The sequence below is a fragment of the Nicotiana tabacum genome, chromosome 24 (genome assembly GCF_000715075.1).
Source record: "Nicotiana tabacum cultivar K326 chromosome 24, ASM71507v2, whole genome shotgun sequence".
In the NCBI taxonomy this organism is placed as follows: Eukaryota; Viridiplantae; Streptophyta; class Magnoliopsida; order Solanales; family Solanaceae; genus Nicotiana; species Nicotiana tabacum.
The window spans coordinates 30833081-30852844 of NC_134103.1; the positions used below are offsets into that span (position 1 = coordinate 30833081).

At 35.4% G+C, this 19764-nt stretch overlaps 1 protein-coding gene across 1 annotated transcript; it reads right to left on the bottom strand.

Annotated features, from left to right (window-relative positions):
* Positions 1 to 1266: 1266 nt before the first annotated feature.
* LOC107815626 (uncharacterized) lies at positions 1267 to 9337 on the bottom strand. The gene is made up of 2 exons (XM_016641244.2): positions 9207 to 9337; positions 1267 to 3181 (listed from the first exon to the last, which is right to left on the bottom strand). Exon 2 carries the CDS (start codon positions 3178 to 3180, stop codon positions 1597 to 1599), a length of 1584 nt encoding a protein of 527 aa, XP_016496730.1. The 5' UTR covers position 3181; positions 9207 to 9337; the 3' UTR covers positions 1267 to 1596.
* Between the last annotated feature and the right edge of the window lie 10427 nt (positions 9338 to 19764).

The window sequence follows — 19764 nt, forward strand, 5'->3', positions numbered from 1 at the left end:
AGTCAGGCCAAACTTCAGGCAAAAATATTTGAAGTTTTGCTACACTTCAGGCAAAACATTCTGAAGTTCAAACTTCAGACATAATTTTTTGCTACTTCAGGCCCGTATGTCTGAAGTTACCCGAAAAGTGGGTACGCTTGTAATTTATTTTGCAAAGCGGGTATAAGTTAAAAGTTGACCCAAAAACTGGGTATAGATGTAAATGCCCCAGAAATCAGCAAAAACTTCTAAAGAGATCTCCCAAATGAAGAAAAGACCACAAAGGCACATTAGCGGTAGTAATTGTGAAAATGCACGGGATAGCCAGTTTTCAGATTGGTAATTGAAAAATAATCAGCATTTGTAAAGTATTCAAAAATAGCAATTGTTTTGCTGAAACATGAAAAGTTCTAGCATAATATGCTGGATTATGTTACTCTTGCATATAAACTTCCAGCATATTATGTTGGAATTCCAGCACACAGAAAGCTCCAGCATAATATGATGGTTTATGGAGGTCTTGCATATAAACTTCCATCATATTATGCTGGAACTCCAACACATTATGTTGGAATATTATATGTAAAAAAATCGAACTCCGCCATATTATGCTAGAAGTTTTCCGAATTTTTAAGAGTGTTTTTGTTCAGATTTTATCTTTATATGAAAAAATGACTAAATTTCGATTACTTTTGGAAACTGTGGCTATTTTTCAACTACCAGTTGTAAATATGGTTATTTTCAATTTTTCTCCGTAGAAATTTGGCCAAAACGAACATCTCTTTCAATTCACAAAACAAAAAGGAACATCTCAGTGCACAAAGCATCACGCAGAGTTCAGGGAAGGACCGTACCCTAAAGGGGTGTGATGTAGACAGTTTATCCTTAACACAAGTGTCAATCACCCTTCAATTCAGAAAACAATGGTGTAAAATTGCAACTTCACACAGCTTTCTGATATGAGTCAGAAAACAATGGTGTAAATTTACTACTATACGCAGCTTTCTGATATGAGAACGCTTCTCAGTTTCAATAATCAATACACATAAATTCTAGCTTCAATCTTTTCCACAAAATTAAAAGGGAGAAAGATGAAAGATGAAAAATATTATTCTGTTCTGATTAGTCAGAGGCAATAAAGCAGGCGAGAGAAGCCAAAGAATCCGCAATTAACTTGTACTCTATGTTTCTTACATCTTTTCTTCCCCTGGTGGGACTTCAATTAACTTGATTTTCGATACTACGAATAGCTGTATGCAACTTGGAATTTAAGGAAAACAAAGATCATAGCATAAATAATAGTAGTAACATTAATCTCGAAAAAAAATAGAAAAACGCCAAAATAATATCTACATCTAAAGCAGGGGGGAAAAAACGCATGCGCCAGAAATATATTCTGTCAAACTACAATATTAAAAAGGAAACATAGTAAACCTAATAAAATGAAACTGACCAGACTTCCTTTGTACAACAGTTAAATCTTAGAGTAGGTAGTGCCAGAATAACTACGATATATATTTTTAGAGTCCAGAGTAAAGCTGGCATGAAGACCAATAGCAGCATTCAGTTGTCCAGGTTTGGAGAACAGTACATGGCGCTCTACACTTCTGTTAGAACCTATGCTAATACGGCCTGATCATCCCTTCCTGGGTTTCTTTCTTCAGACGGAATAAATTCGTTGTTCTGTAGTGCTTCAGACGGAAGCAATGCATCGTTCTGTTCTGGTTCAGATGGTAGCAACTCATTGTTCTGTTCTGGTATAGACACAAGCAATTCATTGTTCTGTTCTAGTTCAGACGGAAGCAACTCAATTTTCTGTTCTGGTTCAGATGGAAGCAATTCATTGTAGCGTTCTGGTTCAGACATCAGCGAGTCATTCTTCTGTTCTGGTTCAGACGGAAGCAACTCAATTTCCTGTTCTGGTTCAGACATAAGCAATTCGCTGTTCTGTTCTGGTTCAGACGGAAGCAATTCATTGTTGCGTTCTGGTTCATACATAAGCAAGTCGTTGTTCTGTTCTGGTTCAGACGGAAGCAAGTCGTTGTTCTGTTCTGGTTCAGACATAAGCAACTCATTGTTCTGTTTTGGTTCAGAGGGAAGCAATTCCTTGTATGGTTCAGACATAAGCAATTCATTGTTCTGTTCGGAGTCAGAGGGAAGCAATTCATTGTTCTGTTCTGGACTTCCTTTTGTCACACCAAAAGCTAATTGTATTGATCGCCATGCTTTGTGGTAACTAATGTTCAGCCCAAATCTCTTTCTCATTTCTTCCTTCACAAAATTTGGTGTCATCTCTGTTTCATATTCAGGTAGAAGCTCACGGATGTAATCGGATATGACCCTTGATGTTGCGTGCCGTTGTTGGTCAGGCTGAAGCACATCAGCAGAGCAACTATGGTCTTCTACATACTTCGAAATCTTGAATAATGCAGAATCACGGACCCGTGAAGCATGCAAATACCAACTGCAGTTGTCATCGTAACACTTCAGGTAATACCTTTTTTTGGTCGATCTGACGGTCTTGAATTTGAAGTGGTATTTAATTGCACTATTTGTGAAACATTTCTTCAAACTTTCTTTGTTCTCAAACAGCGATCCCACAGCTATTTCATCCAATGAAGCATTTCCTCTCAAAACCACAGATGGCATATCGTATCTTTTACTCCTCGACCTTTTTCTTTTTTTTATTACTTTTCTGGGTAGGGACCTTTTTCTTAGTTTCATACCATGTGTCGATTGTACCGTGTCCACAGATTTTTCTTTTGTTGCCAGAGATTCAAACTCCGTTATTGGCTCAACCGGTATCAATGCCTCATCTCTGTCAATCTGCATTTCCTCGTGTTGTACAATATTGACTTCTTCAGTTTTTGAATACCTTGCTGACAAAGAATTCCTTTCCGCAATATCAACAATGAAACGGGAAGTCTTGAAATTTGGATCATTTTTCAGCAAGTAGATGCAAGTAGTAACTTCCTCGTCGTTTGTCACTAGCATCCCTTTGCTTGTTTCTAGATTCGTGTCAAACCAAATAGTTGGTTGAACCTCGCCCCTTTTCAGTTTTAGGACCTGAAAAATCTTTTCGACAAGATCTTCAAATGTTATTCCATCATTCACAAGAATTAATTTGATCTCATGATACAAATACTTGTTATCTGTAGTCCATTTTCCATTGTAAGCAATATAGATGCAAACCCTATCCATCCTGCATCAATTGAAACAAAGGCATTAGACATACATCTAAAGAATATGAATTCTTCGGCAACAAATTTGGCCGAGTGGGAACAAAATTATCAATGCAGATATTCAAATCAGTATTATCTTTAGACCAGTGGTCTAAACTTTGAAAAAAAAAAAAAAAAAAGGCCGATATTCATATCAATAGGAACATAAAGGCTATGTGATCTTTGCAGTTTGCACGCCTTCAATGTTTATTGAAAGATAATAGAGAACATAGTGTGTGACAAAGAAGTGAAGCAAGGAAAGCAGACAAGTTTATCCTAGTGGGCTAAAGTTTCTGGAAGAAAATTACGAAAGCATATATTAAAATCGGCAGTAACATTAGGTAGGATCTTTATATTGATGAGAAATAACTGTCAGGCATTAATTTTGTCGCAAGAGCATTGCAATGGATTCTTACTTCAGGTCCTGAGTTTCACCTTTTGGGTCTGTGCCTCACTGTTTACTTCAGATCATCAGCTACAAAGGCCTATCTCAATTATGAATTAAAGACGAGGACATGATGAACTTGCTGGTCTTATTTTCAACAAATTTTGTGCTTGAGTTGAGGCATTCTTGCTGTTCTGCCTAATATAAGTGGTAACAATTTAGATGTGGTTCAATAATTAGTACTCTGGAAAGAAAATAGAAATGATTCTCAAGTAGTCCTAACTTAGTTAAAATTGTTTTGTTATAACGACCCAGCCAGTCATTTTGTTTATTTGAGCCCTGATTCCCTATTTGATGCTTTCCGCCTGTGTTTGTGGTTTTGTGACTTGCGGGGTGGTTGGTTTGGCTTCAGGAAGGTTTGAGAGTGAATCGAACACTTAGTCTCAATTTGGAAGCTTAAGTTGTAACAGTTGACCAAGGTTTGACTTTTGAGTAGACGACCTCGGATTGGTATTTTGATCAGTCCAATAGATTCGTATAGTGATTTTGGACTTAGGCATATGTTTGGAATTGGGTTTGGAGGTTCCTAGGATGTTTTGGCTCTATTTGCCGAAGTTGGCAATTTATAGGTTTGGAGAGTTCATAGGTTTGACCGGGGGTTGACTTTGATGATATCGGAATCGGAGTGTTGTTTCGTAACTTGGTATAGGTTTGTTATGTTATTTGGAACTTGTGTGCAAAATTTGGTTAGAATTCGGATTGGTGAGACTTGAATCGGACGCTTGGTTAAGTTGGAAGTTCATGAACTTAAGAAAAGGATTTTGATTGCCGATTCTTGTTTTGATGTAATTCGCATTGTTTCGAGCTCTTGAACAAGTTTGGATTAGGTATTGGAATTTGTTGGCATGATTGGATGGGGTCCCGAAGGGCTGGGTGTGATTCGGGGTGGCTTCAGACCATTTCCCCTCTTTTTAGAACTAATGGTTTTCCGGGGCAGGTTGCTTGCTTCTTCACGATTGCTGAGGGTGGCCGGCAGATGGTTTGTTCTTTGAGTTCGCGACTCGGGGAACGCGTTCACATAGTGGTCCGGGGGCAGGAAGAGGCATATCCATAATTTTATGAGAATGGGTGCACTACTAGTTGATTTGATTCTCTAAAATTTTGCCATGACAATAGCTTGACAAGTAAACTACAATCAATATTATTATTACAAAAACGTATCATTCCATTCATAAATATCCATGAATAGTTTTCCTAACTTGGAGAACAATATCATAGCATCATTATTTATAGTTCAATACTTAGCTTTATATAGTAAAACTAAATGACTATTCAAAAAGAGAATGAAAAAGAAGAAAGAGGAAGCTTGAAATTGAAAAAATTAAACTCGGACTTTTTGCTTTTTAAGAGTTCTAAACCTAAATATTGAACCAAAAAAGAATGAATAAAAAAGAATGGGGTGAAAAAAAAAACAGAAAAACGAAAATTTAATCAAAAGACAGGTAAAAGAGCGAACCAAAAAGAGAAGAACGAAGGGGAACAAAGAAACAGAAACGAAAGATAGGGCATAGAATTTCAATTGAAACAAAAAAAAAAAAAAAGAAAGATCATGCATAGAAAACTAAGAAAAAAATTAGAAAAATGGCTTTCATAATTGAAAGGTAGGGCGTGGATTCGATCCCTAGACCTAGAGGGCAAAGGGACGGTGGCTCAATCACCGCTGCATCAAGTGCTCTTTTGAGCATGGGTTCCCTCGTGAAAATTCAAGTATTTTACCAAAAGAATATCAGTGCAATACATAGCCTATAGAGGGGTACGTGCCCCATACCCCTCCACGTGGATCCACCCCTGGGGCAGGTGCTTCGCGTTCACGTGCATGGGGTCTCGTTTGCAGAAGCCTGGTGTTCGAAAGGTGGACTGCCTTTGCGTTCGCGTAGGCTCAGCTGGGCGGGCGTCACGTTTGCGAGGGGGGACTTTGCGTTCATGAAAAGGAGCAGCGGCTGGGGGGTTTTGGCCTTCGCGATAGCGAAGGGTGTGTCGTGATCGTGATACACATTCACTTGGCAAAATATTTAAGTTGTGATTTCGAGACTTTTAACCACATTTTCATATTTTGAGCTCTAGACTTCGAGAGAGAGATTTTGAAGAGCAATTTCACTACACCATTGGAGGCAAGCAATTTTCACTTGGATTTAACATTATATCTTAATTCCCCATCGATTTCTACACCTAAAACATGAATTTTTAAAAGTAAAATTTGAGGTTTTTGTCTACAACTTAAGAGGGTGCATTTTGGAAATTTGAAAGACGATTTGGACTCAATTTTGGAATCTAATTATATATTTGGACTCATAGGGTTATGGGTAGTCGGGATCTACCCCTTGACTCAGATTTTGACTATGTAGGCCCAGATTTGATTTTTGTTGACTTTTGAAAATTTGATTAAAAATTCAAACTTTATTGTTTGGAATTGATTTCTATAGCTTTGTTTGACGTTATTGAGTTGCATTTGACTAGATTCGACTCGTTCGAAGGTTGATTTGAGGGGAAGGCTATTTTGAAAGGTTGAAGACTACCATGTGAAGGTAAGTCTCTTGGCTAACATTGTTAAGAGGGAAACCTCTAGGATTTGATTCGACTGTTATGTATTTAAGGTATTAGGGATGGTGTATATATGGGGTGGCGAGCGTATATGCACTTACCAAGTTTACATCATGACCGGGATAAAATTGGGATACTTTATGCCTTGTTTTGATTATGTGCTCATCTTGATTCATGATTTGACTGCTTAGATGACTATGTCCGCTCTCTTATTCATGTTAGAGACCATGCCTAAGTTTATGATTATTTATGAAGGCATGGGAACTTATTCTTGATATGTTGAATTGCTTGAATCATCCGTAGTCACATAGAAATTCCATGAGCGCATATCCATATGATTTTTATTAAATCCTTGTACATCTTTCATCCATAACTCTTGAGCATATGCATACATTTAGTATATGGATACTTGATTTGAATTGAGAATTTTGGCACGAAAGATAACGCGTGCAGAAGAAATACAGTTATGACACACATGACACGATGACCGGATATTTGATTATATGCGAGCTATCAAGCTCCTTTTTGCGCTTGGATAAGGATCCGCTCCTCTAGAGTCTGGTGATTACCCATGTTACTTTGGGTCCTGTGAGCGTGGATGACACATGGATTGTGTATCGGATCGATGCATGGATTTTGTATCGGGATATGGTGATACATGGATTGTGTATCGTGGTACATGGATCTTATACCGGTTTGAGCATGCATAGATATTCTCGACTCGTTTAGAAGCATTCATTTAGATGCTAATTGTTACATGACATCTATATATGCTAGTTGGGAGCCTCGACTCCTCTGATTGAAGTATGTCATCTTTAAATGCTATAGCTGAGCAGCGTTATGATTATTTCTTGAATTGAAAAACATGTTTTATGCCTTTCAACTGTTGATATCTTCGATTCTTGTTATTCATGAGATCACTGGTTATTTCAATTCAAAGCTCTGTTATTTATATCTATGTTGTAAGTAACTTGATGTCTGTAGCCTCGTCACTAATTCTTCGAGATTTGACTTGATACTTATTGGGTACCTATTGTAATGTACTCATAATACACTTCTGCATATCTTTTTGTGCAGATCCTAAGGTAGGTGCTAGCATAGCTTTTTGATTGAGCATAGGTGTTCGTACGGAGACTTAAGGTGAGTTGCACTCCATGGATTCATTTTGCAATGCACTAGTCTCTGTTCTTAACCATTTTCTATCGATTTTATTATTTCAGACAGCTTTGTTCATGTATTCACACTTGTACTTATTCAGTACTTGCTCGTGTACTTGTGCCACCTAGTCTTGGAGGTTGTACTGCATTGGCCGCGTTTAAGGCCGTATTATGACTGTATCAAATTTTTTTACTGTTTTGGGACTATCACTGTCTTTATTTATTATATGACTATGTTAATTAAAGGAATCTGGCTATATTTTTGTGGATTATGAGTTGATTTGCTTAGCAAGTACAGCTAGGCGCCATCACGGCCTAAGGTAGAATTTTGGGTCGCGACATTTGAGAAGTATAAGACCTCTTCATATTTGTTGTAGTTGAGGCTTTCTTCACTATCTCCATTCTCCTCAAGAATTTTCTTCTCTATTTCACATACCTAAATATTGTATTTGGTTGATAACAATGTTGTGAAAAGCGCTCGCTTCAGCGCTTAAAGCGCAAAGGGAGGCGGCCACAGTGTCGCTTCTATGTTGTGAAGCGTGACAGATAAGTTGAGCGTGCGCTTCTGCCAAAAAAGCAAGAAGCACGACTGAAGCGAGAAGCGACTGAAGCGAGCGCTTCAGTCTTTAAAGTGACTGCCCACGTTAAAAATAAAAATGATGTGTCTTTTTTTCAAAACATTATCGAGCAGCAAAGCAAAGCAGCAACTAGGGTTTCCATTTTCAGCACTTTCCAAGTTCAAGTTCATCAAGTTCAAGCTCAGGTATGTGATTTCCTCTTCTTCTTCGTCGTCTTTTCGTTTCACTGTTTCAGCGCTTAAAATAGCGGCAAAATGCTGCCAAATTATTTTTCCCTCTTCTTCTTCTTTATTTTCATTTCAAACTTTCGGTCCTTAAAATTGCAGCGAAATGATGCCACAAATTGTTTTTCTTCAGTTCTTCATCTTTTGTTCTTACTGCAAAAATTTTTTGTGTGCAGATTCTTTAGTTGTTCTTTTAATGGCACCAAAAGAAGATATGCAGTATTTATTTTATTATTTTTTTAGCTCCGCTTCACTTCAAAAAAGCGAGCGCTTTGCTTCTTGCTTCACACTTTAAGCGAAAAGGGGCTTGTCACTATTCCTCGCTTCACGCTCTTCACAACACTACACTGGTTGATAAACTATGTACATTTTATTTTCTGATAACTGATTACTATGACTTGAGAAAAAGGCTAAAAAATTGCTCCTACTACACAAGAAGATATAATTGAGCATCTGTTTTCAAAAAGAGTGCATTTATAATGACGAGTTTTAAAGCTACTTATTCATTCTCCTTTAGCTGTTCATCTGTTTTAACAGGGTCAGCAGCTATCTGTATAGGATAAACTAATTCAATTCAGAAGGCGCAAATATTAAGACACATGCTTGAAAATACACGTTACATATTGTCTAGATAAATTAAGGATGACAAATTTCTTATAAATCTTTTAAAAAAAAACTAAAATTACAATTTTCAAATCTTTTAGGGATAGCATTAGCTTGTAAACTACTTAACCTTAACAAACCAAACACACTAAGGGCTCGTTCCGTTCGAAAACAAAAGGATCAGTAACGCAAAGATTAAGATTATTGGAAAATTATGAACAAAACCCTAGAATAAGAAAGAGGGTGCATACAACTATTTAAATAAACCAAAACCCTAATTTCATCGTCTTCACAGGAAAAAAATCAATGCTCAAAAAAAATACTATCAAACACAAACAAAAAGAAGTATAGAAATCTCTGATAGATGAGAGCACAAGATGAACCAAAAATAAAAAATAAAAGTACGAAGGTGCGTATGGGAAAATTCTGAAAAGAAAAGAAGAAAAAGGAATACTTACCGGTAACAAAGTATTCGAGCAGTGGCTGATTAGCAGAAGAAAATTTGGGGAAACATTCGGCGAGAGAAACAGAGAATGAGGCTGTGAAATTTTCTAGGGTATACACTCTTGTATTTTGAGTCAATTGCGGGTACACCCTTGTATTTTAAAATAAAACAGTTATAACCCTTATACTTTTAAATTTTACACAAGTATTTATATCTATATCTAAATCTATCTATATCCATATCAATATCTTATATCTATATCTATCCAAGTAGCTTTTAAGCACCAAGTGAACTTATTATTGTAATATTTTTAATTCTAAATTAAACCAAATACAACTAAACTTGTGTCTTAAATTTATTAATTAATTAGATAAGATTATTTTAATAAATATAGAAATTATTTATTTAAATAATATGAAAATCCAAGAGAATTTAGGCGTTTAACCTTGCTTTTGTAAGATATGTAATTGGACTTTTTTGTTGTTAGCAGGATATCCATCTACTACTATTCGTAGTTAACAAATTTGGTTTATCGTCTTCTTAAAAGGATTTTACTTCACTAAAGACCATGCCAAGTATCATGTACTTAGAAAGACTCAAGTATATGAAGAATAAAAAGACTCATGTGTGAAGAATATCAAATAAACAAAGCAAAGTTCATCATTTCTGCCAAATACCACACACCCAGTCTTTTATTTTTGTTAAATGTAATTTGTATATGACCAGCAACAAGGGAATTCTGTAGAACAAAGCAAAGTTCCTAGTTGTTGGAAAAGAAATAGTAACAAATATACAAACCTGGCGGAGAGGAGGAAAAGAAAGGAGGTGGATTAGTGCTTTTGAGGGAATGGCATTTTGTGGTTATTAAGAAGTGTAAGGGATAAATGGATAAATTACTTGGTCAAACAAAAGAAGTTGTTAAGCTAAAAAGCAACCCTAACTTATTACTTTTGTCTTGTTTTGGCTTAAAATCACTTTGACTTTTAAGCACCTTTGGTGTTTGTCAAACACATAAACAAACTAAAAAGTATTTTTAAGCTGATTTGACCAATTTTTAAGCCAATCCAAACACCATATATACTAAAAACATGAAAATTCTTAGTAAAATGTCATTCACATTTTTTGTCCTTTAAAATAGACAAAATAGTCATTTAATTATTTTTTTAATTTTAGGACTTTAAAATCAACTAAAAGTCTTTTATTAAATTTTTCCTTATTGAACTAGGTAGGAAGGGACTTTAAAATAGATTAAAACTTTTAAGATTTCCTTATTTAAAGCCCATAAATATTAGAGTTGTATTGAACTATTCCTATACGTTTTTTTATTATGCAAAACGTGGGTTAGCAAATTCTGTAGGAGTCAAACACACAATGAATTCTGAAAACATAAAGATTCAAAACATATGATTTTTCTTACTATATGAAAAATCGAATTCTTATTGGAAAAATTATAATTATTGTCAAATATTTAAAAATTAGAATGAGCTAATATTTAGAATTTAAATTAATAAAAACTAAGTTATTTTTTTAATGTTGAGAACAAATAATTAAGTCATTGAAGTAACTAATTAGCAAATGAATCCAATTCAATTATTTTACAAATTTATCATATAAGAAAAAATATTTGTTAAACTGACAAAACACTTAAAGTACATAAAATTTATTTTTGTAAGAAGAGTATCGACGGTGAAATATATCATAAAATATAGCAAAATCAATTATAGTATAAAATTAAGATTCAAATCGATAAAAATACAAATTGAAGCAATACGGTAAAATTGTAAAAGACATCTAGATTATAAATGAGTTGTCATTTATTTCTTTCTTGCATTAAGTCCCACAAATGAAAACGTCTCGCTATAATTCTTATACTAAATTTTTTTGTTGTAAAATATTAGTTTAATATTACTCATACTTTAAATTTTACATTGTCACTATCAAATTTTTAGAAAGTATAATGCCAACTTTTTCATTCGCAAATTTTTAAAAGACCCAAAAAGTTAATTTTTAATTTGTGTTATCTGACAAATCTTTAAATAATTGTGATAAAAATATTTTTATATTTTATTTTCAGTATTAGGTCACATAAGTAATAACAATTTTTATAAGTTTTGACATAAGTCCGGATAAATCACAATAAGACATCTAAATAAAATTTCCTCATTTGTTAAGCTAACTAAATGGGAATTACATTTATTATTATAAAAAAATCTTAAATTTTATGTTATAACTCAAACAAATTATCTAATAATACATATGTAATTTTTAAAATTTATTTATCCAATGATATAAGTACATGCGCAAAGCGTGTATCCTAATACTAGTATTATACTAAAAGCACGAAAGTTTTTAATAAAATTTTATTCGCCTTTCAAAACATATTTTATTATGGACTGTAATATAAGTAACTTTCTTAAATTTTAGGACTTTAACATTATCTAAACTTTTACTTATTAAATCGTTCCTTATTTGAACTAGATAAAAAATCCTAATAATTTATCTTATAAAAATATTTTAAAAAATAACTAATATCGAATTATATTTTTTAATGCAAAAGAATTCTAACACCAAAGCACAATAATTTATTTTATCCTTCAAATTCCAATGCCTTTGAGCCTTATTTGAAAGGATAAATATTTTTGTTCAAAATATCTATTTATATATTTTGATTAAAAGGAAAATATATATTTTGAAACATGTATCTTTGAAAATTAGTTTTAAATAGTAAATGAAAAAAACTTATATAATAAGATACACTCTACTTACTAGGATTTTTTTTTTTTGCAATTTATACATGTAAGCTATATGTATTTTAAAAAGATATAAGTATGAATGTTTTTTTACTTTTATTTTTCTTATTAAATATTTAATTTAAAATTATTTTAAATTTATTTGGTTAGATGAAGTTCTTTTGTAAAGGATTTCCAAATACAAGGGGTTTGAACACTTTTTAAAATAGGGATACTATTATTATATTTATCTAGGATTTTAATGGGATAGGTGATACAAAATATATTTGATTTTAAAGTACAATGGAATAACTGCATATGAGTGTTTAATGTAATTTATCATATTTATAAGTGCAACATGTATCTTCAAAGGAAGGTGGCTTATGAGAAATTTTAAAAAACAATTCTTTAATTTAAATTTCCAATGTGCCAAAGAAAGGAATGAATTAAAAGAAACAAAATAACCTAAAATTCCCATGCCAAAGTTTGATATGGCTACGTTATCCTTGTTCATAGAGCCGTCAATATGGGTTTGGCCCGCTGGACCGCCCAATCAAACTCGTGATTTAATAGTATCGAGCTAAGATTTTTGGGAACCCATTTAATAATGAGGCTTTTAAGCCCGACCCAAGTAAGCTCATTGTCACGACCCAATTTCACCTATAAGTCGTGATGACGCCCAACACTACAGCTAGGCAAGCCAACTGATAAATTAAGCATACATTGATAAAATTTAAAACCAAAAAAATATATTAAAACCCAAACTCTACCAATGTGTGTGCCAAGACCTGGTGTCACAAGTGTATGAGCATCTAGTAGATTATACAAAATCTCAAATACTGTCTGAAATAAAAATAGACAGAATAAAAAAAAAATACAAAGAGAGACACTAGTAGCTGCAGAACGGATCAGAGAAACAGCTCACCATTATGCCCCTGGATAACGTGGGTGCAAGATGATAGGTCCCCCACTAGTACTTGCCTCAGTTCCTGCACAAAAAGTGCAGCAAGTGTAGTATGAGTACGTGAACAACGTGTACCCAGTAAGTATCAAGCCTAATCTTGAAGTGGTAGAGACGAGATGGCCGACTTTGACACTCACTATGGGTCAATAATAATAATAATTAAAATACAACTAGGATATTTAAATCAGTATGATTTACAGAGTTTAAAATAATTTATTAAATCAACGAAAATAATCAAATTTCTTCAAATGCAACAATTCTCAATATATTAATTAAATTCCAAGATTTGTTTTCATCAATTTATCAATTAGCTTCGCAAACTGAAATAAATTATTAAAGTATCATGTAATTATTAATATTATTAAGCACGATTTCTGCCGAGGACGTACGGCCCGATCCAGAGTGTCGTGTACACTGCCGAGGGACGTGCGGCGCGATCCATAGATGCATCTATCCTGCCGAGGCGTTCGGCCCGCTCCACAAGAAAGGAGGATATTTTCTTATGTATCTCCGGAAGGAGAATATATTTATTATGAGATAAATTCAGGAGGAAGAATAATTTCTTTTAATAATTAATTAATTTTAAACAGAAAATCAAACATATAAATTTTTCCATCCTTTAATATTGTGATCTAACAATTCATTATAAACAAGGAATACAATTTACACAAGTAATTCATGCTTTGAGTACTAAACTACTCGGATATCAATTAATATTAATTAAACAAAGAATATAATTTACACAAGTAATTCATGCTTTGAGTCCTAAACTACCCGGACTTTAGCATTAATAGTAGCTACGCACGGACTCTCGTCACCTCGTGCGTACGTAGCCCCCGCAATTATCAATAATTATTCAATTTAATCCTTATGGGGTAATTTCTCCCTCACAAGATTAGACAAGAGACTTATCTCGTCTCAAGGTCCACTTTCCAATTATCGCGTCGTGTAAAATTCTCGATTCGATGCCGAAAAATCCGAAACTATCCAAAAGTTATATAAAATAATTAATATATGTTCAATAAATTCGAAATTTATCTATTAAATAAATTACCCTATCCAAAATGGTAAAATTCTTAAAATTCACCCCAGGCCCACGTGCTCGGATTTTGAAAATTTTTGGATGAAAACGTTACCATAATCTCAAGAACTTGAATATATAATTTCTACCTAATTCCATAACCATTTCCGTGGTGAAAATCAAAAATACCAATTTCTAGGTTTTTCTTCAAAACTCCAAATTTCTACAAATTTACATGTCTAAATCCATATATAAATCATGTATTTAACTTGCAATAGGTGTGAATTAACTTACCTCTAAGTTGCTAGGTGAATTCTCCTCTCAAGAAGCTCCCAAGATCATCCAAGAATGAAGAAATGAGCAAAAATGCTCAAATCCCCGCTTTAAACACTCACTGCCCAGCGATCATCGCGCCCGCGGCAAAATTTTTCGCATCCGTGGCTTCGCACCCTCGATGGATTTTTCGCACCTGCGGATTCGCACCCGCGATGAATTTTTCGCACCTGCGGATTCGCACCCGCGATGGATTTTTTGCACCTACGGATTCGCACCCGCGATGGATTTTTCGCACCCGCGGCTTCGCACCCACGATGGATTTTTCGCATCCGCGGCTTCGCACCCGCGATCACACCAGATATCAGCTGCCTCAACTCTTCTTCAAATTCCAAATTCGATCCGTTAACCACCCGGAATCCACCCGAGACCCTCGAGACCTCAACCAAATATACCAACAAGTCCTACAACATCATACGAACTTATTTGAAACCTCAAATCACATAAAAATGATGCTAAAACCACGAATTATGCTCCAATTCAAGCTTAATGAAACTTAAAATTTCTAACTTCTACATTCGATGTCAAAACCTATCAAATCAACTCTGATTGACCTCAAATTTTGCACACAAGTCATAAATAACATAACGGAGCTATAAAAATTTTCGAAACTATATTCCGACTCCGGTATCAAAAAGTCAACTCCCAGGTCAAACTTTCAAACTTAAATTCTTGTTTTAGCCATTTCAAGCCCAAATTTCACTACGAACTTTCAATCACGCTCCTAAGTCCAAAATTACCATACGGAGCTATTGGAATCATCAAAATTCTATTCCGGGGTTGTTTGCATATAATTCGACATCCGGTCACTATTTAAACTTAAACTTTTTAATTGTTTCATCAAAATTCCATATCTCGGGCTAGGGACTTCGGAATTTGATTCCGGGCATACACCCAACTCCTAAATCACGATACGGACCTACCGGAACTATCAAAACACTGATCCGGGTCCGTTTGCTCAAAATGTTGACCAAAGTCAACTCAATTGAGTTTTAAAGCTCTAATCCACATTTTAATCCATTTTTCATATAAAAACTTTTCATAAAATTTTATGTATTACGCACGCAAGTCGAGGAATGATAAAAGTACTTTTTGAGGTCTTAAAATACATAATTAATTATTAAATTTAAAGATGACATTTTGGGTCATCACACTCGTGGTCCATGAGGCTTGACCGAGGTTGGGCTAGGCCAGCCCGTGGTCTTAATAAATATATTTAACTAAAAATATTAACAAAATATAGGGGGGGAAAAAGAACAAGAAGAGTAATCTAATCTCAAACTGGTATATTTTTTATGTGCATTTAAACTATTTTTGTTCTTAAAATTTTAGTTATTTTTTAATATTTAACTAACTATACATTTAGATGAAAATGAAGATATTAAGATATATTTATCTCACAAGAGGATTCAAATTTGCTTGATGAAGATGATTTGTTAGTGTTGGATATGTCATGAGTACCTTGAGAATATTTTTGAGTAGTTTTGTCACGACCCAGAACCTATAATAGGTCGCGATGGCACCCAACATTGCCATTAGGCAAGCTAATACATTCCTCCAATTTAATTATCCCTTTTTAGCTTTTCAAAATAGAATTTCCTTAAATATACCGAATAAAAGTAAAAATATCATACAACCGTGCATACTTCCTTCCCAAAATAAATATTAAGTGTGAATATTACTTAAACCACACTGATAGTAATAATAAATACAACGATTTATAACCGCTAATAGCCTCCAAAATCCGGTGCCATAAGTGCATGAGCAATCTAGGGAATAAACAAAATTATTATAACTATTGTTTGAAGTAACATAGACAGAATCAATAAATAATGTAGAAGGAGACTCCGGTGCTGCAGATCGAAGCAAGGCAAGCAGCTCATCGCTAAGTCTCTGTGAAAGTGCATCCACCCGCCCGTGTGACCACTGGAAGTACCTGCATAATCAGTGCAAAAGTATAGTGTGAGTACGTAAAACAACGCGTACCCAAGTAAGTATCTAGTTTAAACTCAAAGAAGTAGTGACAAGGGGTCGACTTGACACTTACTAGTGGTCAAACAGTAATAAAATACATAAAGTCGACATGGAGGATGTACAACAGGTAGCAACGAAACAGATAAAACATTAATAGTAAATATCCAACACGGGTCTACATAAAGTCACTAAAATGTCATAACCGGCCTCGAAGGCACGAACTCAACTGATATCAAAATGTGATACACAGTACCGCCGGGGCTAACGACCCGATCCCATAAGAATAGTGAAACACAGTACCGCCGAGGCGAATGGCCCGATCCCATATGAATAGTGTTACCATACTGTCGAGGCGAACGACCCGATCCCATAAGAGTAGAGAAACTACCTCGCTCGTGGAAGTACATGCGAGTCGAGAAGACACGGATCTATAGTTCATCAAATATTTCATAATTTTTTCAAAGTAAGAGGCTCAATCAATACTTTATTCTAACCTCAATCTCAGTCAAAAATTAAGGAAATCAAATACAAATAGCACAATTAAGGCATGATGTGAATCTAAGTCTACCCGGACATAACATAAATATAGCTACGGATGGACTCTCGTCACCTCATACGTACGTAGGTCTCACAACAAGTAGCAGATAACAATTCATACACCTAAGGGGATAAATTCCATCTTACAAGGTTAGGCAAGAGACTTACCTCGCTTTCAAGTTCACTTACCGGCTCTTTAACCCCACTATAACTCCCCAAACGACTCGTATAAACTAATCAATATATGCTCAAAAGTTTATAATTTAACTATTAGACTAATTACCCAACCAAATTTGGAAGATTCCTAAATTCACCCTTGGGCCCACATGTCCGGATTCCAGAAATTTTCATAAATAAATGTTACCCATAACCTCACGAACATCAATATATAATTTCTACTCAATTCCATAATCATTTTTGTGGTCTAGTCCCATTTTTACCAAAACCTAGGTTTTTCAACAAAAATCCTAAATTTTTCACAATTTACATGTTAAAATATAGCCATAATATATGTATTAAACTCACATTATGTAGAAATTACTTACCTCAGGGTGCTAGGTGAAAAACCCTCTCCAAAGAGCTCTAAAATTGGCCAAATATTGAGAGAAATGAACAAAATGAGCCTAAGTCCCGTCTTTAAAACAAAACACTGCCCAAACCTCATGACAAGAGTGGGTTACTCTAGTGGTGAGAATCCTCCACTTCCAACCAAGAGATTGTGAGTTCGAGTCACCCCAAGAGCAAGGTGGGGAGTTCTTGGAGGGAGGGAGCCGAAGGTCTATCGGAAACAACCTCTCTACCCCAGGGTAGGGGTAAGATCAGCGTACACACTACCCTCCCCAGACCCTACTAGTGGAATTATATTGGGTTTGTTGTTGTTGTTGTACTGCTCAGACCTCCCTTCTTCGCGATCGCGAAGGTAAAATGTCAAGGCCCCTGAAAATGCACTTCGCGAATGCGAAGCAGGCCTTGCGAACGTGAAGGCTTGCCTGACCAAAGCTTCGCGAACGCGGCCCCACCATCTCGAACGCGAAGGGCAATTGACCAACTGACTCCCCAAACCTAATTTCTCCTATGCGAACGCGACCCGTGTACGTGAACCCGATGGCCAGTGGCCCAGAGCATCACGATCGCGAGCTCCTTATCGCGAATGTGTAGAACAACATTTCCCCAGCCCCATTCCTTCATCGTGAATTGGAAGGAAACCCCGCATTCGCAAAGAAGGAAACTAGAACCAAAAATTCTGTAATTTTGGACTTAGCTCCGGGCGGTCCGAAACACACCCGAAGCACCCGGGACCCCGTCCAAATGCACCAACAAGTCCATAAATATAATACAGATCTGCTCGAAACCTTAGAACACATAAAATAACAACGAAACTAAGAATTTTACCCTAAAACCAAATTAATCAACTTATGAACTTCAAACTTCTTCAACTAGCTCTGAACGCGTCGAATCAAACTTAGACAACTCGAAATGATGCCAAATTTTGCGTACAAGTCATAAATCACGATACGAACCTATTCCAAGGCTCGAAATCCCAAACAGACATCATTAACACTAAAATCTACTTCCATATAAACTTAGGAAATTCTAAATTCTTCAAAATGCCAACTTTCAACAATAACTGATCACGTCCAACTATGCCTTATAAAAAGGACTAAGTGTTCGCTGCAAATATAATTCGGTCTAAGAGTCCGGAGTCGAATCCCACAGAGAATTAAGATTTAGCTACAACCGTTTACTATCACTAAGTAGACAAGCTCGAACAATTCTTAAGTTATAAATATTAAGATTCTTATGTCTAACTAATTAACTAACAACTTAAAGTAGTATATTAATAACTAGAGATACTAAAGATTGAAGACAAGATTAAGGAGGTCTAGAGTTATGATTTTCCCAATTGTCAAAACCTTTCCCGCCACATCTCCTATAATTTCGCCTAAGTATTCTCTACCGATCGTGAGTACTTCGGGTGTCGTAATTCTCTCTCAAGCAACTACCACAATTTACTAGATATATTCTCTCGAACTACACTAGCTGAAACTAATTCACCGCTCACTACGATCGCACCAAGGTTTCGTTATCTCTAATCCCGCCTTTAAACCCTCCGTAATGATCTCTCACATATGTTAGGAGTGATGTTGTTCAACAACTACCTAAATACGTACTCTCTCTCAAGCAGTACACACTAAATAGGCACAGTTAATTGATGGCCATTCAATCAACAACAACAAACACGTAGTTGAACAAGTAGAGAAATCCAACGGCTCAATTATATAAAAACATAACAAGAATTCATCCTCTAAAAGGTTCCATCAAAACCCTAGATAAAAAATTAGCTATTCATAATAGTATGCAAAACTACAATATTAAAATTCATAACCAATAATGGAAATAGAGGAAGAAAGAGGGAAAAACGTGAAGTTGAATCTTTCTCCTTCTTGCTCCTAGCGTGTTCTTGCCTCCCCAAAGTCTTCTGTCCTTCCAAAGTAGTGTCTTTTCATATTTATATGGTTTAGGGTTGGGTTGGGCCGAAATTTCTTCTCCTAATTCGGATTGGAAAAGTTGAATTTTTCTGCCTTAGTGCCGGTCTGGCGAAGTGACCCTCGCTTCGCTGTCCGGGACTTTCCTGATTTCTTCTGCTTCAGTCCCTATCTGGCGAAGTGAACCTCGCTTCGATGTCCGGGACTTTTCTCTTCAGCTCTTTTCACCAATTTTTCTCCCATTTGATCCTTTTCCGCGCAACACATAAGAAAAATGTAATGATCATATTTTCACTTCAAAAGCGATGTGAACTCCCGCAACTCACACACGAAATAACACACAAACACACTTAAAACATGCACTTTCAACCCTTTATCACCACCCCACACTTCAACTTTTGCTCGTCCTCGAGCAACTTAAAAGTAAGCACATAGGCAAGAAATATCTTTCACAACATATTCAAGCATCACATCAATGACAATAGTTTATATCAACGATTAGAAACCAGCATATGCACTCTTCATAC